Below are 23,418 nucleotides of genomic sequence, written 5' to 3' on the forward strand. Positions count from 1 at the left end.
ATGGCTTCTTCCTCTAATGTTTGAATGGAAACACAATAGCCCACCCACCCCTTGTACCACCATGTATAGATGTGTGATATTGCTATTTTTATCTCTGTTTCATATGTGATCTCAATTTGCTTTAGTCCAGGTGTTGCAGCAACAGATGTCAGTCAGGGGACATGCAGTAGAGTTCCTTTTGGAAACCTGCAATTACGGGGTCCTAAATCCAACCACTACGTATCACCATTGTACAATGACTATTACTTCCTTCCCATAGGCTGACCTAAGCTTCAGAAGACCTACGATAGGAATCAAACCCAGGTCCTCCTGCATAGTCGTGTGCTGCCACCAAGCTGGCCCAGATCTATATTTTTGATGGTATACAACCGGGGAGAATTAAAAACAGGCTTGTCCAAGTACAGTCCTCAAGGATTGCAAACAGGTCAGATTTTCAGGATATCCCTAATGAATATGCATGAGAGAGATCTGCACACATTGAAGACAGAAGGTATGCAAAGCTCTCATGCATATTCATTATAAACAAAATACTGGGCTGAAACAGAACCTTATTAGTCAATACTCCTTTATTTCATCAATATTATGATTTTTATATTAACTATCAATAACTCAAAAATATCTCCCTAAGGGGCTCTTTTACTAAGCGACAGTAATCCCAATGCGGGCTTACTTTGTGCCAATCTGGAACTACCGCCAGCCCAGCACAGGTGCCAATGGTAGTTCCACCCCCAGTGCGCGACATTTCTGGCACTAGCAGAAATATTCGAAAAATATTTCCACAGGCGCTAACCCAGTGGTAATGGGTTAGCGCAGGAGCCCTTACCGCCACCTCAGTGGGTGGCAATAAGTGCTCCCTCCCCGCATGGCCACATGGTAAGTGAAATCTTACTGCAAGGCCATTTCTTTTTTCAGTCTTTTTACCTGCTGCAGTAAAAAGGGCCTCAGCGCACGGTAAAATCGACCCCCGTCACTAGCACAGGGCCCTTTTTACTACAGCTTAGTAGAAGGGCCCATAAATGTGCCTAAACCCCCTGTTCTTAAAGTAGTGTGATTGGTGCTCAGTACATCCCCTCTATCTCCCTCTGGGATATTATGGATTATTGATGAAAATCATCGCACCATACTTGCACAATACCGTATTAAATTGACAGATGACTAACTGGCAATTTAATTAAAAATGTACTTATCTTTTGGTGATGTTTTTCATGGTGTGTGTTGAAGAAGTCTTGAAAATATCCCAGAGAAGAACATATACCACAACAGCATTTTGCTCCAAATGAGTGAGTGAAAACTATGCAAAAAAGAAGACAGTCCACAAAGAAAATATTGTCCCCCAATTTTTTTTTCGAAAGAAGTAGAAAAACTATAATTCATGGAGAAATTTATCCCATCAGAGAGATATGTCAGAGAATCATCAACCTCTCCAGGACATTTTCCCTCTAAGCGGAGTGTGTGAGCGATCGCTCATACATTTTAGGAGCATCGCTCACAGTTTTTACACAGTCACTCACAAAAATACCAACCTGCCTTTCAAACAAAATTAAACTATAAAATTTAATTAAACCAAATCAGTCTCCGACCCGATTTAAATGAGTTTCAAACAAAATTGTGCTATATGAAAGTCTATGCTGTTGTTTCTTTGTCACTTCCGATCTCAGAAAATGCATTTCCAATACTGGCGCTCAAAAATTGTTAGTTTTTAAAACTTGTTGTTCACGCAAAAAAAACAATTTGCATGCACCAGGCCACTCCTTAGAGGAAACATTGCCTGAAACCACAGATATATCTAGATGTATTTGACATAACATCAGTTTAAAACCAGTGTAAATGCAGGGGAAAAAATAAGACAAGAGAGGAATGAGAACTGAATAAAAAGAAACTGTAGGAGAGCACGTGGGCGAACTGATACGGATGATCTGCAGTTCCCTCTGAGTTTAGTCTGTTGTGTTTTATTCAGCTTAATTCATGGCTTGCGTGTGCTCTTTGCTAGCTTTATATTCAGATCAGAACAAGCACACTATCTTTTTTTTAATCCCATCTATGTCATGGCTTAAAGATTTCCATTTTTACAGATAAAATATGGATGAACCACAGTCATGAACACCAGAAGAGCACGTTTAGTAATTAACAGCTTGATCAATTTATTGACCACTTTTCTACTGATACATCTGTTACATGTAAGGTATACAACAAAGTTCTATAGTTTCCGATCTGAATATCAGTGTATTATTTCAAAGTAAAAAAATAATAATAAATCAGAAACATGGAGACCTCACCCACCCACAGCAAAACCAAAGTGCAATTTTTATAAATTGCAAAATAATAATTTTGAACAACTCTGCTTATTTTGGGTCCTTTTCAACAGTCTAGATTGACTCCTTAGACAAATTCTTGGTTGTTCTCAGTGATGCCAGAGCTAGTCATGCTGCTGTGATCCTATTTTGGTATTTCTCCACAGAGGCCTCTTCTTGTTGTATTCCACGGATGAGTAGTCAAGTTGGAGGTGGAAGGTTTAAAGTCAGAAGTTAGACAAAGACCAGGCAGCAGGCTCTCCAAAGGTTTTTTTTTTTCTTGGCTTGACCTTCCTTCCCAGCACATTTGACTCATTCAAGCCATGTTTCTTCAGCTTGATTTCACCTTACCTTCAACTTCTGCCCACATGCTCATGCTTTCAGCTCCATGGCGAGAGATTAATATAGGTACCTTATAATTAAAGAGGGTTCATTTTTTCTGGGGTGGGGGGACAAGAAGAGATGTACAACTACAAACAAAGGTAGATATTGAGGGACGTAATCCTGTTCATGAGTATTTACTAAAGTGTGCTGCTGCATTATTATATGCTAATTCCTTTGAAATGTTATATGCATTACTACATGCTAATACTATTTTTTGGAAATAGGTCCCATGTAGTAAATCTTAAATACAAATTAATGCACGTTATTGTGTGTTAACATAGTCATTTCTTTTAGTAAATCTAGCCCAGTATTTGTTGATGAGCACAATGAGCTTCCTCCATCGACCACTGACCCTGAGCTACGTAGCTGAGACACTGAGCCCCCCACCCCACTAGACTGGCATCCGTGGAGGGAACTATCCACTGTGGAGACTCCAGAGGCATGCCCTTCTGCAGATTCGGAGTGTGCAACCACCACTGCAGACTGCGGCAGGAAGCTCCCGTCAGAGACAACCGAACTTCTAAATCCTGCGACTGCGGAGACCAATGAGACAAAAGGGCCGACTGCAGCTGCCGCATGTGTGCTCTGACCCATGGGACCGCTTCTATCGCTGCCGCCATCAGACCGAGAACCCGAAGGTAAGAACGGGCCATCGGAGTCAGAACAGACAACAGCCGCCAGATCTGAAGCTGAAGACAAATCTGAACCAGCGGCAGAAAGACACGGCCCACGGACGTGTCGAAGCACACTCCCAGGTATTCCAGAGTCTGCGACGGACACAAGTGACTCTTGGCTGGATTCACCACCCAGCCCAAAGACTCCAGAAAACTTACCACCTGAGCAGTTGCTGCTTCGCTCTCCGACCGCGACTTTGCCCGAATCAACCAATCGTCTAGATAAGGGTGGACCCAGATACCCTGTTCCCGCAGAGCAGCCGCCACCACCACCACCACCATGAGCATGGAAAAGATCCATGGCGCCGTTGCAAGCCCGAACGGCAGAGCACAGAACTGAAAGTGTTTCCCTAAAACAGCAAAACGAAGGAAATGCTGATGAGCCGTCAGATCTAAGGATGTCAGAAACTCTCCTTGCTGAACCGCGACTATTACCGAGTGCAAGGTCTCCATACAGATAGAGGGAACTTTTAGGGCTCCATTGACCCTCTTGAGATCCAAAATGGGACAAAAGGAGCCCTCCTTTTTTGGTACCACAAAGTAAATGGAATAGCACCCCATTCCCTGTTCCTGACGAGGCACAGGCACTACTGCCCCCAGACGGAAGAGATGTAGGAGAGTATCCCGAATTGCCCCCACTTTGAGCTGAGAGCGTCATGGGGACGCGAGAAACAAATCTACCAGAAGGTGATCGAACTCGAGAGCATACCTGTCGCGTACCACCTCTAGGATCCACTGGTCTGACGTGATTTGGGCCACCCTCTGGTAAAACTGCCACAGCCGGGCACCGATCTGTACCAGAGGCTGGATCCCTGTACCCTCATTGCGAATTGCGAGTAGCTCCGGAACCCCCTGTGAAGGAGTCACGCCCCCCACGGCGCCCTCCTCAAAAGGACTGGGTCCGCTGAAAAAAACAACCCCTGGGGGCTCCGCTCGACCTGCCCGGTCTATACCTGCGGGAGTCCCTAAAACAACCCCGTGAAGGATTTAGGATGCATCTCCAGAAGTTGCAAAACTTTAGCGTCCCCAAGCCCAGACACCAACTTTTCCAGCTCCTCCCCAAAGAGCATGGAACCCTTAAAGGGAAGAGAACACAACTTAGCTTTGGATTCTGCATCCGCGACCCAACCTCTGAGCCATAAAGCTTGGCAAGCCGCAACTCCCAGGGCCATGTTCTTAGCTGAAGCTCGGAGCAAATCATACAATGCATCAGCTAAAAAGGAAGAGCCCATCTCCAACTTTGCCAATTCCTGCACCAACACAGCCCTATCTACCGCAGGCTCATCCAGAAGCTTCTCCGCCCAGCAGAAACAAGCACGCGCTACCAAACCCCCACACACCAATGCCTTCAAAGCCAGAGCCGACAAATCAAAACTACGTTTTAGAAAGAACTCAAGCTTCCTTTCCTGAGGGTCCCATAACGCTGCGCCCCCATCCACCGGAATGGCCGTAGCCTTGGTCACAGCCATAACCACCAGCGTCCAAAGTGGGGGGCTTGAAGGAATCCCAATCTTCCTGAGGCAGGGGATAAAGTCTAGCCATAGCCCTAGCTACCTTACAAGGGGTATCTGGTGCAGACCACTCCTGCAGAACCATATCCCTGAGATCCTTATTCATAGGAAACGACCGCGAGGGACGCCTAATCCCCTTAACCAGCGGATCAACCTGAGTAACCTCCCCAGAGGAGGATTCCCCAGGAGAAAACTTGAGAGTGGAAGCCACCTGATCAATCAACTCCAAAAGTTCATCCCTGTGGAAGGTGTAGACTACCGAGGGGTCCTCCCCAGGCAAAGAACCCTCCTGTTCCTGGGAACCTTATGGAGGCTCTTCCTCTCCCATCTCACTGAAGTCGTCAGACCCAGAAAGAGAAAGAACCTCCAGATCCTCAGACTAATCCACCTGAGGCCGCGTAGCGCCCACCAGACCAGCCCCTCCACTGACGGGACTAGCCTGGGTCGGTCTAGACCTCCATGCCTGGTACAAAGACCAAACAAACTCAGGGGGAAAACCTATCCCCCCTGAGCTATCCGTACTGCCTAAAGCTCCTCCCCCAAATCCCGGGAGACTAACTCCTTTGTACCTGTTGAGACGGCTTAGTCACGCGGGACGAATCCAAGACGGTGGCGATTCCCGACAAAAACAGACCCGCCGCTAAGGTACCCACCTGTGGCCCCATCTCGCCCCAACAGCCGACACTGCGGGAGGCTCAGTGGTTAAGTCCGGAGGCATGGGCAAAGAAGATTTAGGCTCCCCACAATAGCGGCACTGCCCGCCCTGTGCCTTGATACCACAACACACGCAGGAAATGGCAGTGGAGCAGCTTGGACATAGGACCTGGCAGAAGGAAGGAGCATAGCCCAGAATCTGCCCGAAACTCAAGCAAACCGCCCCAAACAATCAGCAAGTGTGCTCTCCCGGACCGCTAAAGGCAAAAAGACGCCGGCAATGAATCGGAGCTTTTTTTTTTTTTTTTTTGAACCCTGTTGCTGCAATCTGAAAAAGGCACTCAAGGTTGCCGACCAAGACTGGAAGCCGAGGCACAAGGCAGCCCACACAAGGGAGAGCACCAGAGGGGGAGGGACCCGGCCACCCGGGTGTAACACCTAAAGGGAAAACAGGGGCCCCACCGGACCCACGCCCCTGAAGCACAGAGAGTTCCAAGCACGGGCACCATACCCCCCCAGAAAGAAAGCAGGACACCAAGAACCCCCAAGGGCCTATCAGACCGGTCAGGCTGCACGTCTACCCTCTGCTGAGACTGAGAAAATACTGGTTGGTTGGGGTTCTGCACAGGTTAGTTGTATGTGTTTAAAGTTAAGTGTTCTCAGTCTCCCTCTGCTGGTAGGCGTGCATATCCCAAGTGTCTTGACCGGTCTGGAGGGTTGCTGAGGAAAATACCAACTAGCGGATAAGTACACATCATTGCCTGTGGACATGCATATGAGCAGAGTGTGGGTGGACCACTCAAGTGCACGTAGAAATTATAAAATACTACAATTATGCATGTTCTGGCTAACATCTAAGTGCAGGCACTAATACCAGCTATTGGATTGATGCACATGGCCACACCTTTAATGAAAGCACATTTTCAGTCACTTGTGCTAATATTATATAACAAAAAGAAGATGCCTACTTTTCTTTATCGAATTGGCTTAAAACTAGCACCATAAATGGCACCTTAGGTAGACACCCTTGTATAGAGTGTCCACCCTCATAGAGTGCCGATGTCTAAACATTAGCCAAAACATATGTCAATTTTAGTATTCAATAACAGGATAATTTTATAAGAGGATGTCTATCAACTACCACTAAAAGTCATGGCAGCCATTTTCAATTAGGAGTCATGAGTGGCAGGAGTAGGTGGGATTCACTATTGCCCCCAGTAACCACCAGGCTTGTTAAGGTAGATTTGGGAGGCCTACTGGGACTTGAGGGAAATAGGAGAGGTGATATGACCTTGATAAAAGGGAGGTGGGGGGGGGGGGAGCTCCAATCTTCAGACTTGTACCCAGAAATTATAAGGTGCTGGCAGGTATTCAGTGCTGGCACCCACAAAGCGAAGCAGGCATAGTTAGGACTGCTTTTTATGTGGTCCTATTTGCCCACCTAGTTATGCAGGTGCTGGCATTGACATAACTGCCAGCTCCTCATCCACCCTACCCTCATAAATGCCCCTCTCCTGCCCTGTTTCAAGATGGCCAGTTAATGCCAGTATTCAGTGACAGAAGCCCACAATCTCCACTGGGAGGCCATTCCATGCTTCCACCATCCTCTTCTTAAAAGAAGTTTTTCCTTCGATTACTCCTGAGTCTCTCCCTTTATTTTATGCCTCTTCATTCCAGAGCTTCCTTTCAGTTGAAAGAGGCCTGCCTCCTGTGCATTTGTGCTACTGATATATTTAGCTATTTCTGTCATAATTCCCCTCTCCTGCCATTCTTCCAAATTATACATATTGAGATTTCTTTTTTATTTGCATTTCACCATTATGCACATCAAGGATCCACTTGCACAGGAAAAACACGATTCTCCAATACAATAGAAAAATAAGAAAAAATACATAAAAATACAATTAAATGAATCACCATTACTAAGACTGCATGAAAGAGGACCCCAATACACAAACTTGAGGACAAGCAAACTAAGGATAATTTAGGAAATGAACCCAATATACCCAACGCTACTACAGATTTCCACACATCTCAGCTACCTCTGTTGTCCAAGAAAAAGTGCAATTGAGAAGGTTCAGAAAACACATACATGTTATTTTGATACTCAACCAGAAATGTATATAGAAACCTAAGCACAAATGTAGCCCCCCAAGAAAGAGTTTCCCGGGCAAAAAGCTAAACATTTCTTACATAGCTGCTGAGTTTTCTTAGAAACATTAGATAATGAAATTTTACCTCCCAAGAACTCAAATTATAGTGGCAAACATATGCATGCAAGACATGATTTTTATCTTGATGAGACACGAAAGTCACAGGCAATGTAGATCTCGCATAAACCTTTCACTAGATATTTCAAGCATAGACTTCTTGTGTTTTGTCCAAATTGGTCCAGTTGGTCTTGTGGTTATTGCTGTTGTGCCAATCCAAATTTAGAAACAGGCAAATAGAGAATACAACTTGCTGAAGGCAAAGCATTTTCATAAAACTTAAAATTTTCTCTTAGAAACTTCTGGAATAAATCTTTCCCAGTTAAACTCCTACTCTGAAGAAAGTTCAGCAAGTTCAAATTAGACTGTTTCACACATTTTCAAAATTGTGAAGCTGCCTATGAACCAAAATTTTTTTCATAACTCAAGGAGGTCTCCATAGCCTTAACTTTCCCCAATTCAGACTCCAAATCTGAAGTAGTCTGTCTGTGTAGCCAGGAGAGTCTCACACCGTTGTGCCCTAACCCTGTTCTGGTACAAAGTTGAGACAAAAGAAGTACAGCATTAAGTCTGAGATAATGTTTAATTCATTCTGGAATCAGCAGATTCCAGACTGAATCAAACATTATCTCTGTTGATTTAAAACCTGCATTAGGAGAACAGCCAGAGATAGCACCGCTCCTTGTTGAGCTCCTTCAACACCATCTATTCCACTTCTCCCCTCCTACTCTGCAATAGAGGAGTGTCAGTGGCTCTCCCTAGCTCCAGGACCTGTGCCATGATTGACTAGGTATTGATTCCTGATCCAGCAGAGTTCCTCTCGAAAGTTTTCCAGGGGGGGGGGGGGCGGGAGCTGGTTAATCTCCTCCAGGTCCTATTTCAAAATACAACAGTGGGGTAGGACCTAACAGTCTCAGTGAAATCTCACTCTCTGAGCTGGATCCATGACCCAGACACAGCATTGTAGGAATGTCCTGGGATAAGCACTAAGCATATGAATCCAGCATTGCCTGACACCACACCAAAGGTGACGCAACCAAGGGGGCAGGAGGTACCCCCCAAGCGACCTTTCTGTATGGGCATCAAAGGTATGAAATAAGAAAGAGAACTTTTCTGAATAGATTATGTTGAGCTCCTAACAGCAATGTTAATAAGATGCTTTCTTGGGGTCCTCTCCACATATTCAGATCTTTAAGCATGTCCCCATATAGTTTATGACACAGACCATGGACCGTTTTAGTAGCCACCCTCTGACCCAAATTCATCATGTGTATATCTTTTTGAAGGTGTGATGTCGAGAATTGTACACAGTTCTCTAAGTTCACACCAGACACTGTTACCGAGGCCTTATCATCTCCTTTTTCCTACGGGTCATTCCTCTTCCTGAGCACCCAAGCATCCTTCTGGTGTGCACCATCATCGTTTCCGACAGTTTGGCTACCTTAATATCATCAAATATGTTCACCCCCCCCCCCCCAAGTCTCGCTTTTCTTCTTGTACATCAGTACTTTACTCCATATACGGTACTGCTCCTTTGTATTTTTTGCAGCCCAAATGCACGACCCTCCATTTTTTAGCTGTCAAAATTCTAGACCGTTCTAGAAGCCCTGCTAGATCCTCCCTTCAGGGATGTCTGTCCTATTGCTGATATTGTTACCATCCACAAAGATGCAACCCTACCAGACAGCCCATCTGCAATATCTCTTGCACCCCATGCTTGGAACAAACTCCCTGAGCCCATAAGCCAGGCCCCCTCCCTGCCCATCTTCAAATCATTGCTCAAAGCCCACCTCTTCAATGTTGCTTTCGGCACCTAACCACTACACCTCTGCTCAGAAAATCTAGACTGCCCCAACTTGACATTTCGTCCTTTAGATTGTAAGCTCCTTTGAGCAGGGACCATCCTTCTTTGTTAATTTGTACAGCGCTGTGTAACCCTAGTAGCGCTCTAGAAATGTTAAGTAGTAGTAGTAGTAGAAATGTTAAAAAGAATCGGACTGAAAACCAATGCTTGTGGCATACCACTGGCAATGCCCTTTTCCTCAGAGTTCCATTTATCACTACCCTTTGTTGCTTTCCACTCAACCAGTTTCTAACTTAGTCACTAGGGCCCGAACAAAGGGTGTTCAATATTATAAGTTGACTATGGGGAAATGTGTCTCATGCTTTGCTAAATTCTGAGCGCACCACGTCTAGCACTCTCTCTCTCAGTCCAATTCCCTAGTCACCCAGTCAAAGAAATTGATCATATTCATCTGACAAGACCTATTTCTAGTGAAACCATTTTGACTAGAAGTCAGACTAACCAGCCTATAGTTCCACCACCCTCTCACTTTCGCTTTTGTAGAGAAGAACCACATTCACCCATCTCCAGTCCTCCTGGACCATTCCTGACTTTAGAGAAACATAGAAAAAGGTCAGAGAGCATCACCTTGCAAACATAGTCTTCTGAAAATTGGTCAAGGTCTTCCACACATCCAGTCATTTTAGTGTTTGACTTGAAGCCCTTCATCTGTGAACACAGATCAGAAATATGTTAAGCAATGTATCCTCATCAACTTCTATGTATTTCTTCCCTTCACAATGCCACATTCACACTGAAGGGCAATGGAGTGCCTTTTTATTTGGGGGAGGGGGCAAGCTCTGTCCCCAGCTCCAGCATCTCCCCTTACCTACCATCCCATAGTACCCTTCCCTACCTTTGACCCCCCCCCCCCCCCCCCCACCATGGTACCCAGCATTTCTCTCCTCTCCTCCCCTCCCCTGTAATCTCCAGCACTCTCTACCCCCCCCCCCCAACATGTTTAGTGCCTTACCTCCCTTCCCCAGGATGGCAGTATTCCAACCAGCACAGCACCAAAAACATAGAGGCCAGCAGACATGGAGCCTTGAGCATCTGTGCATGCTCAAGGCCTGCCTCCTCCCTTCCTCTGAAATAAACTTCCTATTTTATGCTTAAGGCCCTGCGCCTGCCAACCTCAATGCTTTTGGTGCTGTGTCGCTTGGAGTATCGCCACCCTGGCTTTCCCTCCTTGTTCGCCTATAGTTTAACTATGTTTAAAGCTACTCAGAACTGTATTCAGTGGATGTATAGCGCAACGTAGAGGTAACACTGCTCCCTCTGTACAAGCACCATTTTTAAACAAAAAATAAAGGGACAGTAGGGGCATTTTTGAACACAGCTGGGAAGGACCCCTTCACTGTCTACCAGATGCCTCCTCCAGTATCTCTGTTACTGATAATCAATAGAAATAAAATAAAACATAGAAAAGGATATAAGATGATTCCTTTTTTTATTGGACTAACTTGGTACATTTTTTGATTAGCTTTCAAATGTAACCCTTCTTCATCAGATCAGAAATAAGCAAATGTTGATAAATAACAGTATGTATAAGTGAAACATCAAAGTGTTCCAGTGACAGTCTCACAGGATGAGGGTGGGGTGGGTTGGATGAGGGACAGGGAGCTATGCATGGTGATAAGAAGGTGACAAAGCACCCATCTAGTAGCGCTTTAGAAATGTCAAGTAGTAATAGTAGTAGTAGTAGAATGTTACGGTTTATAATGGGCTTTTTGTTAAGTCCTGTCTGGTGGGTGTCAAAATATGTAATCATTCTGATTTCAAAGGTCTTACGTTCCTGGATTATCTTAAAGTTTCCTTTTAGTTTTCTCACCATAAAATCATTCATACAGTGTTCTGATTTCTATCGGGAGCTTGCTTCTCACTAGTTTGTGTTTTAAGTTGGGTGGCTGTCAGAAGGCAAGCGCTGGTGGGGATGGGAATATCTCTTTCAGTAGTTCATCCTCCTGGAGTAGTGGCTGTAGATCTTTTCTGAATTTTCTCAATTTTTTCTAGCTCTGGGTTGTACTGTATGTCACTACAAGGGGGATTCTGTCTGTGGCTTTCTTTTCACCCAGGGAGAATCTAATTCAAAAAGAAGAGAGTGGCACACATTCTTGCAATATATCCAGCTGCAAACTATACCAAAACATTTCACAGGATCCCACAGTTATTCACAAAGGAAAAATATTCAACATAAAGGAACCCTTCACATGCTCATCTTCCAATGTGGTATATTTTATTCAATGTAAAAAGTATGACGAATGGTCTATATTGGAGAAACAAGCCAGATGCTAAAGAAGAGATTTAATCATCATATGAAAAATGCCAGTGCTAACCAGGATGTCACCTTTAGATTTTAAGCTCCTTTGAGCAGGGACTGTCCTTCTTTGTTAATTGTACAGTGCTGCGCAACCCTGGTAGTGCTTTAGAAATGTTAAATAGTAGTAGTAGTAGTAGTAGTAGTAGTAATCATGTAGAATGATAATTACCACCCGGTTTCTAACGTGCGCCAGAAAATAAAAATTATTTTTGGGCGCGCATAGTGGACGCCCGTCAAAAATGAAATTACCGCAAGGGATAAACAGTAGCTGGGGGGTAGATCAAAATTGACGTGCATTGGGAAGCTTAGTAAAAGGGCCCCTGAGAAAGCTGTGATCTAAATTTAAATCCAAAATCCATTGCAAAAAACACTATAAATGTCACTTAGGACCTAAAGAGCAAATCTACCATACCATAATAGCAGCATAATTCTACAAGTCATATAGCAAGTATCTACTTTGGAAAACACAGCACCACGAACTCTGCAATAGGTACTAGAACTTCAATAAACCATCTTGGAAAACTGAAAAGGCCAGATAAGTTCAGATCCATCCTGCACAGTTAATACTATCAGAAAACCATGTCTGTTTAATATACACAGAACACAGGCAGACCCTCAATCAGTATAAAATAACTAACCACAAATTAAAAATAGAAATATGCAGACAAATATTAAACTGAATTCCCAAGAAGCCACAGTGCAACTCCAGAGAAAGAGAAAAAGTGATGCATGTCCCCATGTACTGTGCAAATATAAAGATAGCAGATGCAAATTTCAAAAACTGACATATTCCCATCACTACACTGTAAGTTAACAAATACAAATAAAAAATGGAAAATATGATGATGATACAATTTTATTGTACTAAACACATTTTCTAATTAGCTTTCAGAGGCCCAAAAACCTCCTTCCTCAAGTCAGGACAGTATACTGCTGTTTTGGTATTCTGTTCTGACATGAGAAAAGATGCTTTGGTCTCCAAACATTAGTTAAAAATGTATTAAAATTAGTCCAATAAAGATATCACCTTATTTCACCACCGGTAAGGAAAAAATACCAACCACTCTCACACCCTCCAATGGCACACAACATTGTAGCTAACCAACAAGATTGTACTCACGTGGAGGGGCATTTTCGAAAGGGATGTCCAAGTTACGACTTGGAGTTCAGTTGGAGGTAGTGGGTTTTGGGGGCTCAGCACACAAGGTAAGGGAGTTATGTTCCTGGGAGCAATTTATGAAGTCCACTGCAGTGCCCCCTAGGGTGCCCGGTTATTGTCCTGGCTGGTAAGGGGGACCAGTGCACTAGAAATGCTGGCTCCTCCCACGACCAAATGGCTTGCATTTGGCCGTTTTTGACATGGACATCTTTGGTTTCGAAAATTGCCGAAAGTCAGAAAACGTCCATGTCTAGGGACGACCAAATCTAGGGACGTCCAAATTTAAGGATTTGGATGTCCCTGACGGTATTTTCGAAACGAAATATGGACGTCCATCTTGTTTTGAAAATACAGGTTTCCCCGCCCCTGGATTTCGCCGTTTTGGAAGTCCCTGGGAGAAGGACGTCCACCTTCCGATTTATTTCGAAAGATGGACGTCCTTCTCTTTTGAAAATGAGCCCCTTAAGGTCCTACCTACAAAGAAGTCTGTATTATATAAGGTCATGCCCATCTTATTGTATCAACGTTGTCCCACCTAAAATGTAAACCACACTGAGCCCTAAAAAGGGGATTTTAGTGATATGTAAAACCTGAATTGAATTTCCATTTTCTATATTTATTAATGTTTATTAACATAGCTACCACACTATCCTAAAATAAAATTCATTTTTCTCTTCCTTTGTTGTCTGGTCATTTACTTTTTCTAATTGTGTTAGTTCTAGTCTCTTCTTCATTGTCTTCTTAACTCTCCTGCCAAGATTTCCTGTCCATTTGTCATTTTCCTCTCCTTTCGTCTCCTTTTCCTTTCAGCTTTCTTCAACTTATTTTTCTACTTCTGTCCAGATTTAATTCTTTCCTTGTATACAGTCTTCAATTTCCCTTTTTTTACTGTGTCTACCTACAGCATGCCATTTCTTTCCCTCACTCTGGCTCTCCTATTTCACTTTCTCTTATTTCTCAGTCTCTCACTAACTGAATCTTCTTTCTTCCACTCCCCATCCAGCATTTGCCCCTTCTCTGTTCCACTTCCATCCAGTGTGTGCTCTCTTCTCTCCACCTTCTTCCCAACTTGTGCCCTCTATTTCTCCCCCTTTCATACAGCATGTGCCGTCTTTATCTCCCCCTTTCCATCCAGCATGTGCCCTCTCTTCTCCCCATCCAACATCTGCCCTCTCTCTCCCCTCTTTCATCCAGTATCTGCCCTTTTTCTCTGCTGCCCTCTCCATATAGCATCTGCCCTTTTTCTCTGCTCCCCTCTCCATTCAGTATCTGCCCTCTTTCTCTCCCTGTTTCCATCTAGCATCTGCCTTTCCACTCCCCTCCATCCAACACCTGCCCCCTTTCTCTAACTCCCCTTTCCATCTTGCATCTACCCCCCTCTCTTCCCCTTTCCATCTAGTTTCTGCCCCACTTTCCATTTAGTGTCTGCCCCCTCTCTCTCCCCTCCATCCAGTGTTTCTACCCTGGAGGAGTAGCCTAGCACTTAGTGCAGTGGACTTCGTTGCTGGGGAACTGGGTTCGATTCCCACTGTAGCTCCTTGTGACTCTGGGCAAGTCACTTAACCCTCCATTGCCCCAGGTACAAATAAGTATCTGTATGTACTATGTAAACCACTTTGAATGTAGTTGCAAAAACCACAGAAAGGCTTGTTTCCCTTTCCTTTTATTTTTTCTGTCCCCCTCCATCTAGCGTCTATTGTCCCTCTCTCCCCCTTCTACCCAGAATCTGCCTCCTCTCTCTCCCCCTCCATCCAGCATCTGACTCTTCTCTCTCCCCACTTCCATCCAGAGTCTGGTCCCTCTCTCTTCAGTTCCATCCAGCATCTGCCCTGTTTCTCTGGTCCCTTCCATCCAGCGTCTGACTTTTCTCTCCCCCGTGTCATCCAGCATCTGCTCCCTCTTTTCCCCCCTTTCTATCTGGTGTCTACCCCCTCTCCCACTATATCCAGCATCTACCACCTCTCTCCCTTCCATCCAGTATCTGTCCCCTCTCTCCCCCTCATCCAGCGTCTGTCCCTCCATCCCCCTGCATCCAGTGTCTTCCCCCTTTCTCTGCCCCAGCATCCTTTATGCCCTCTCTTCCCATGTCTTCCAGTGTCTGCGCCCTCTCTCCCCCCTTTCTATCCAGCATCTGCCCCCTCTCCCCCTACTTCCATCATCTGACACCTCTCCCCCCCTTCCATCCGGCATCTGTCCCCTTTCTCCTCCTCATCCAGCGTCTATCCACCTCGTCCCTTAAATCCAGTGTCTGCCCCCTTTCTCCACCCCAACATCCAGTATCTACCCCCTCTCTCCCCAAATCATCCAGTGTCTGCTCCCTCTCTCCCCCTTTCTATCCAGCATCTGCTCCCTCTCTCCCGCTTTGTATCCAGCATCTGCTCCCTCTCTCCCCCTTTCTATCCAGCATCTGCTCCCTTTCCCCCCTGCATCCAGGATCTGATACCTCTCTCCTCCCTTGCAATCCAGCATCTGACACCCTCCATCCAGTATCTGCCCCATTTCTCCACCCCCCCCCCCAACATCTAGTATCTACACAATCTCTCCCCACTCCCTCTCACCACCCAGCTGCCACAGAAACAAAGAAAAAGTGATTAAGGGGTACTCTGTTTCTCATTGCAGCTGCCGGCTTTGCCCTGGAACAGGAAATGTATCAGAGGGGGCGGGATTGGCAGACATGAGGAGGAAGAGAGTGGGCCCCACCATTGCTTTTTCTTTGTTTTTGCTGCCACTGCTGAAACAGCAACAGTGGTGGTGGCAGCAGCAGCAGGATGGTGAGGGGGAGTGGGGAGAGCCTAGTGCACCTCCTGCCCCCTCTGGATTTTTGGGGGGTGCCACTGCACCTGTGGCTCCCCCCCCCCCCCCCCCCCCCCATTCCAACATTATGTTTGCACATCCTCCTATCACTATCATATCTTTAAAAATGTCTTGTCTCCCCCATTTTACTCTACTGGCTATTTTTTTTCTTCCATTTGCATCTTTGCTTTCCGGACTACCAGCTTCACTTTGCTTTTCCAGATACTTTTGCCTGTCTTCCTCATTTTGCAATCTCTTGTAGTTCATAAAGGCTAACTTATTTTTCCTTAACCTTTTCAGCTACTACTTTGGAGAACCAAAGTGTCCTTTTGTCCTCTTACTTCTATTTACTTTCCTAATGGAAAGGTTTGTTGCCCTTAAAATAGCTCCTTTCAGTTTTGCCTGCTGCTTTTCTACTTCTTCCAGATGTTTGCGTTCTAGAACCTTCACTTTTGAATGAACCTTCTCCACATGTGTCTTAGTATAGATCACACCATGTGGTGATCACAGGATACCAGATGATCACCCACTGTAACATCGAAAGCACTCTCCCCAGTCATAAGCAATATGGTTCCATCATGCATAGAGGTTTGATTATCAACTGCTGAAACTGTTCTTCCTGTAGAGAATACAGGATCTCCCTACTTCTAGAGGCCACCGCAACAGGGGTGGCCCAATCAAAGCCACTTTTACTTATGGGCAAAAGAACAGCTGCCCTGGGCCTAGGTTATCAGGAACCTGTAAGTAAAAGTGGCCCTGAGCACAGGGCCCATTTTAGTCTGGCATCTTCCTCCCCTCTCTTCACCTCCCCTGTGCCACTGCTTCTGGGAGATTAAAAAAAAACAGCATAAAGGCATGGAACTGCCAGCAGTCCATGCTGTTGATGGCTCTGCAGGTCCTGCCCTTTCTGATGTAAGTTCTTTTTTTCAGAGGGATGGGACGGGACCAGCAATAGTAGTGCAGAATGATGCCACTTTTTATCCGAGGAAGTAAGGTAGGCTGCACTGCTGGACTGCAAGGGGAGGGGGGTGAGACGAGGAAAGGGCACTGCTGGAACGAGGGTACTGCTGGACTTTAGAGGGGGTAGGGACTGAGGAGGGCCATCTACAAGTTTACCTAGGGGCCCCATGAATGGTTAATGTGCCCTACACCCAGTATATTTAACTCGCCTTTTGGTGGTACTTCCCCGGTCATAACAATATTGTGAATGGCTACAAGTAAGTCTATCCATTTCTGCCTGTAAGAGAGGCCTATAGATTACACCAATGTAAATAGGTGTTCCATTTCCTCTTTCTATACCTAAGCGATGCCTGCTCCACTGAAAACTGACTTTATAGTGTTCTAAACTGTAAATATAGAAACCTGGGCAGTGAATCAATATTTTGTATATGGTTGGCTGGAGCTTTGGGGAAAGATCATCATTGTTTCCATGAGTTCTCTTTTTTTTATTGAAAATGTTTAATTATTATACATAGATAATAAAGGAAAATGCCTAAGAAATCTTTAACAAAGAAAAAAAAATACACATCAGCTTAGCATAAAAGTCCACATCATGGAGAGCTGAGAAGGAAAAAATTAGGTAATATAAAAACCAACTCAAACTGAGTATCTAATAATTACAACCACTGGGCTAGAGAAACAAAATTGAACCCCAAACAAAACAACCCTAACTGAAATTAACTAAATTAGGGTGGTTTTCCTACCATAGTTGAAAGAACACTTTCAAATTATAAAGGGTCAAGAAAATATATGATTTGTTAGCAGATGTGACCAGGCACTTCCAAGGAAACTTTAGAAAGTGCCTCCTGCAGCCAGAACCTTAGGTTTCAAATGCAGGAAGGCATTTGGACTTCATCTTCCCCTGTTCTATGCATATGCACTTGACTAAATTGAGCACACAAGAAAGGAGTAACTAGCTACATAAAAATTGTTATTCTCTGTATAGGCTGACTTGTTTGGAAGGTTTTTGCTATAGAATAGAATCACTCATCAAAGTTAAATCTCCAATTTTCACTCTGCATCATTGAAGATAGTAGATAGATAGACGAAACACTGATCAAATGTGCTTACCATGAACCTGACTGTGGTAACATGAGCGAGGGCAGCCTAGAACCAGAACAAACTGGAGCCACACAACAGGTGCAGGTAAAATAAAATACTATTTATTATAAGTGTCAGGTAGGGGTCCTGTTCCATTCACAGGTGGGGGGGGGGGGGGGCAGGAAAATAACCACAAAAATGTTTTTTAGATGTACCAAAGGTCTCCAGTGGCCTGCTCCTGCAGGGCAACAGTGTACATTATTGTCTGTCAGCATGGCAGTACTCTTTATTTGTCTTTGGCCTGGTTCCCTAGAGTTACCAGTGTAATCTCTAGCAGTTACTTGGAATCTGCATCTTTGGATTTTTAATCTAAGTTGAACTTGGCCTACCTGATTGTAGCATTTGCAGTTCACACATAGGTGGTGAAGTCAAATGCAGCTGGGCATCACTACTTCCCTCTGGACCTTCTTAACCTAACTGTTATCTGGACTTTTATAGTTCCTGGATCATGCCCTCCTGGCTCCACCCCTCCCATGTCACTTCCTCCATGGGTGGGACTATGGGTTTTCTGTGACACTGTGAAGGAGTATCCTTAAGATGAAATGGCAATGTCCTATAGATGATGACTATGATAATGGATACTTATAGCCTGCTTCTCTCCCTAAATTTAGGTTCAGAGCGGGTTAACAATTACCATATAAAACAGCACAATCTATATCTGATAATAATCATAACAAAATTTTTGAAAACAAATGTGATAGAACATTGGATAAACACGATCTCACTTCTATCAGAAGTGTATTCCAAAGCTTTACCATTTGATTTTTAGTAGATTTCTCCTGGAAACTTTTTAATTTAACATCTCTAAAAGAGGGAAATTGTAATAACAAACAGGTACATGTTCGCTGATCACTAACATCACCCAATAAAGTAATTAATGATGCCAAATCAAATGGACAATGATCCTCTGGAATTTTGAAAACTACATAGCTTAAAAAATATTTGTGCTTTCACTGGGAGCTAGTACAAATTAATCAGCAATGGGGACACATGATTGAATTTAGCTTTGCAAAAAATAACCCTAGCCATTGTATTCTGAAGCAACTACAATCTCTGCAGTTGCTTTTGAGTAATGCTGTATACAGAGAAATAGACTCCCTCACACTAACAAAGAAAGAAATTTCCAGAAGCAACTAGAAAGAAAATGCAAAATGAAAGGAAAACCTGAAATCAGGCCTTCAAAATTTTCAATGTTCCTGTCTATGAACTACCAAAGGCAAGCATAATTTATTCAGTTACACAGGATAATAGAAAATCAAAAGGCTTCACAGTAGTACCATAGGGGAATACAGCATTTTACTGTAGTGGTATTCCACTAAATTAAACATAGCTAGGATTTGGGTTTAATCTTTAACCTGTGCTTTGGATTTCAATGGATTATCATGGAGAAGTCCAATCTACTGTTTGCACTCTTTTTCTTATTTAGAATGTATCATTCAATGCATAAACTCAATGGAGTGATAAGATTTCTGCCACACATTATACAGTAATTAGGTCATTTCTGTGTATACATGTAGCCTGTCATTCTTATAAACTACTAAAATGTGCTAACCAGTTACTGAGGGGCCCTTTTATTAAGCTGTGGTAAGAGAGGCCCTGCACTAGTGGCGGCGACCATTTTTGCCGTGAGCCAGGGCCCCTTTTACCACAGTGGGTAAAAAGGCCGGAAAAAGAAATAGCCATGTGGTAAGTTCGCACTTGCCGTGCAGCCATTTCAGGGGGGAACATTTACTGCCACCCATTAAGGTGGTGATAAGGACTGCCACGCTAACTCGGCAGTAACCTGGCAGCTTATAACACTGCCCGATTACCACCGGGTAACCCCCTGTGGAAATATTTTTTTTAATATTTCCGCTAGCACCGGAAATGGCGTACGCTGGGGGTAGAACTACTGCTGGCACCTGCGTTGGGCCAGCAGTAGTTCTGGGTTGCCGCTCAGCAACCCTTTAGTAAAAGCGCCCATGAGTGAATTGGTGTGGGCTGTTAGCACATGGCCAAGGTAACCGTTACCTCATCTCACACTGACTTATGTGGCATCTGCATATCATGGAATGGGTATGGACTCCATCTTACAGTTAGTGTATGTTAAGTCACTGTGTGCTGTTACACCTGCAGATAACACAGATGCACTTGATGCTTCCCGACCCCCTATTTGCCGTTGCGCTAATGCCGTGTTGACATTGCCGCATGGCTTTGTAAACGAGGGGGGGGGGGTGAGTGCATACGCATTATCTGTTAATGATTTTATTGCATGGAAAAGGTTTTTCTCTGACCTAACTGTGTGGGCAGTTAACAGGCTTTGCAGGTACCAATTGATAACAGTAAAACTTTACCATAAACATTACTAAAATTAATTGACAAGCTTTGCAAATAATACTGTCATTTGGCGAGCTGAAAAGCATTAATGAAAAGAGTTTTGTTTTCTTGTCTATGCAGTGGATTGGGAATATAATACATTCAAGTACTGACTAAAATCTTCAACTTTTGATAAAAAGTAGGAGAAATCATTTTGATGCTAGAGGGATGGTACAGTAGTGAAACAAGTCTGATGATAAAGCAGTACTTCCCAGACTTGTCCTGAGGGTTTTCACAATCTACCCCAAGGAATCTGCAGGAGGTACCATTTACATACACTGAAAGTATTTACAAACATATCTCTGTCATATTTATTGTGGATGTAGGAATACTCGTTGGCTGGGGGGGGTCATGAGCATAGGAGTCAACTTTTATAAATAATTGGGGGTGCTAAACTCAATGAAAATTACCCCACCTTGGATGCAAAGAGTTTGCTCAATATTGGGGGTGTTCAGGCACCCACAGAACTGGCTTCTATGGTCATGAGGCCAGATTGGAGAAACCCTGAATTTAAGAAAAGAATAAAATCTTAAGATGCACAAAATTATACATCACAGAGAAGAACGAGATGTGGGAACACATTTTCCAGCCAGACTATTGAAGACTAATAAATTGAAGACTAATGTTTGCTGACTTTTGTGTTTACTAGCATGATTCTGAAATCGGGCCTATTTTGTCCTAAGTAAGGATGTCCTTCAGCTTCTAAAAGACAAAAAAAAAAAGTCTGTAGATAATTCGGTCAGTCAAAATGTTTTGCAAAATGTGCTGTGAACACTTTTCCTAAAAATGTTTAATACAAGGATCTGACAAATATTTGCAGTACTTCCTATGCAAAGGCTTGCCTACACAACAGTTGTTGTTCTTATAGTTAACGTCTTAGAGGTGAATATTCAAAGCGATGAGGGATTTAACTAGCCAGAAACGGCTCCTGGCCAGTTACATGGTTTGTTTGGGGCTAACCAGTCATATTCAGCGGAACTTAACTGGGTAGTGCCGCTGAAAATGTCCAGTTAGTATCCAGTGAGAAACCATCATTTTGTTTGGGGAGGTGGGAGGGTGTTCCTGAGTTAGAGTCAGCACTTGGCTGGTTAAGTAGGTAACCACATAAATAGGACCACAGAAAATTCAGTCCTATCTTTTTGCGGTTCACCATAGCTGGTTAAATGCTGAATATCACACTTAACTGGCTATGGTCTCACTGGCTCCGTATACCTGGAAATTCAACGCTGGAGGCCGTACATGGCCTGACATTGAATTTCCAGGGACAACGCCGGTGGCGGTCAGCACAATATTGGGCCCACAGAGTTCAAGTCCACCACCTAGCCATCAGTCCAAGTGTAGAACAACTAGAGTTCATTAGTCTTTGGATATGAGACATAAACTTTATTTATGGGGGGGGGGGGGGGGAGGTCCTAAGCGTTTCGTATACTTCAGCTAACACATACATGCCTCTTATGAACTGCATCATCCATAGCTGGGAAATGTAGCCTGCAGGAAAATTCCAATTCATCCAAATCTGTTCAGTTTACAAAGCAAAATCAAGGGTTGTGTGTCGTCTACTGTATAAAGAGTTCAGTCTTGCAGTGTGTGCATTTACAGAATGGAGAGGAATGCAAGTAGAGGCTTTTTGAGAGCCCAGACTAAAGGTCTAGTTTGGTTGCCTGATATTAGCTACTCGGTGCTAATTCCTTCCTTCCTTCTACACTCCTTAAACTAGCACAGGTGAAGCAGCTTTACTCCAAGTTATGTGATGCAGAACCTCATGGAGTGGTTCACTTTTAGCTAAAATTACGTGAAAAGCAGCCAGTCCTTCGTTGTCATTCTTGTTCCTTTCCAGCTCATCCTCCTGTGCTTCATCACACTTGCATTTATAAACCTGTTTCTGTGACTCACAGAGGTTTAAGGCTTGTCTCTTTCTATTTTCTGTATACTTACAGATAAACAACAAAGCCAACGTAGTAACCAGCCCCAAAGATCCTACCCCAGCACTGGTATATCTCAATTCTTCCTTTTCATCTACACTGCTTAAGTAGCTTTTTCTTTCTTTCTTTTTTGTACAGTTTGTACCTTCATTTGCTTTCCCTTTTATTTGTTGCTTTCCAAGATTTGAAGCAGTTATGTTGCTGCTGCTGTGTTGTGGGGGAGTCCTTTGTGAAGTATTATATTTATGCTCTGATGGGTTCTGTGACAGTGCAGCTGGCTGGGGTAGTGATAGTGGCAGTGCTGTAGTTGAATTTTAGTACGTTTCAAATCAGAAAGTAAATAGGATGCTTGTTTTATTGCCCATAGTTTTTAATCTAATGGATTAGGCCTACTTTTCATATATTTGTAAACCCTGAGTTTGATACTTAGCTGCTGGATATCTGGTTATCTTTAAGCATATACAGTACAGTCACGATTATCTGACCTTCATTGATCCAGCCATATGGCATACCCGACAGATCCCTGGTGACATCTTGTGGCTTCTTTTTCCGTTTTCCAAATCCGGGACCCTACTTTTACCCCTGTTGTAAGCCGGGACCCTGCTTTTATTGCCCTTGTTTCTGCATTGTTTGATTTCTCTTTCTGTTTTCCGAACCCGGGACCCTACTTTTACCACCGTTTTGAGCCGGGATCCTGCTTTTACTGCTTTTGTTTCTGCATTGTTTGAGGGATTGCTTTTCGTTTATCTGACAATGGGTCAGTCCCATTTAGGCCGAATAATCAAGACTTCACTGTATTCAGAAAGATAACTGGTTAAGTCTGGGCTAAGTTAACTAAACAACTATATCCAGTCACATTTAGAATGGGTGTTTTTCTAACCAGATTCAACTGGTTAAATGTAATTGGATAGCGGTGAATATTTGGTTAACTTTAATCTGTGCCTCTGCAGTGCCTCTGACTCCTCTTTTACTTAACCAGTCAGTAGGCCCAAATTTTTGTAGTTCAAGATTTATTGGGTTAACTCCCAGAGTTAATCAAATAAATCTTCTGAATATAGAAGTTTGAATTTTGTTCTTCTAATACAAGTATGAGATATCTAGAAGAGCTAACAGGATTATTGCAAGGTAATGATGGAAAGGACCTTACTCATTTTATTCTGGTCCCCCATAGAAAGACAGCAGGAATTTGCAGGATGTTATTT

At 43.8% G+C, this 23,418-nt stretch overlaps 1 protein-coding gene across 15 annotated transcripts in view; it reads left to right on the forward strand.

Moving 5' to 3' along the window:
* Window positions 1-23,418, forward strand: part of CAMK2D (calcium/calmodulin dependent protein kinase II delta) — a 559,079-nt gene that overhangs the window by 454,654 nt on the left and 81,007 nt on the right. For 11 of the 15 annotated variants that reach the window (XM_030190831.1, XM_030190832.1, XM_030190818.1 and 8 more), the window contains one exon: window positions 22,232-22,285. The exons of the other annotated variants lie outside the window; for them this stretch is intronic. In XM_030190831.1, coding sequence (XP_030046691.1) covers window positions 22,232-22,285 — 54 coding nt within the window. The remainder of the gene's footprint in view (window positions 1-22,231; window positions 22,286-23,418) is intronic. 15 annotated transcript variants of the gene reach the window in all.

Source organism: Microcaecilia unicolor, chromosome 2 (genome assembly GCF_901765095.1).
Source record: "Microcaecilia unicolor chromosome 2, aMicUni1.1, whole genome shotgun sequence".
NCBI classification, from domain to species: domain Eukaryota; kingdom Metazoa; phylum Chordata; class Amphibia; order Gymnophiona; family Siphonopidae; genus Microcaecilia; species Microcaecilia unicolor.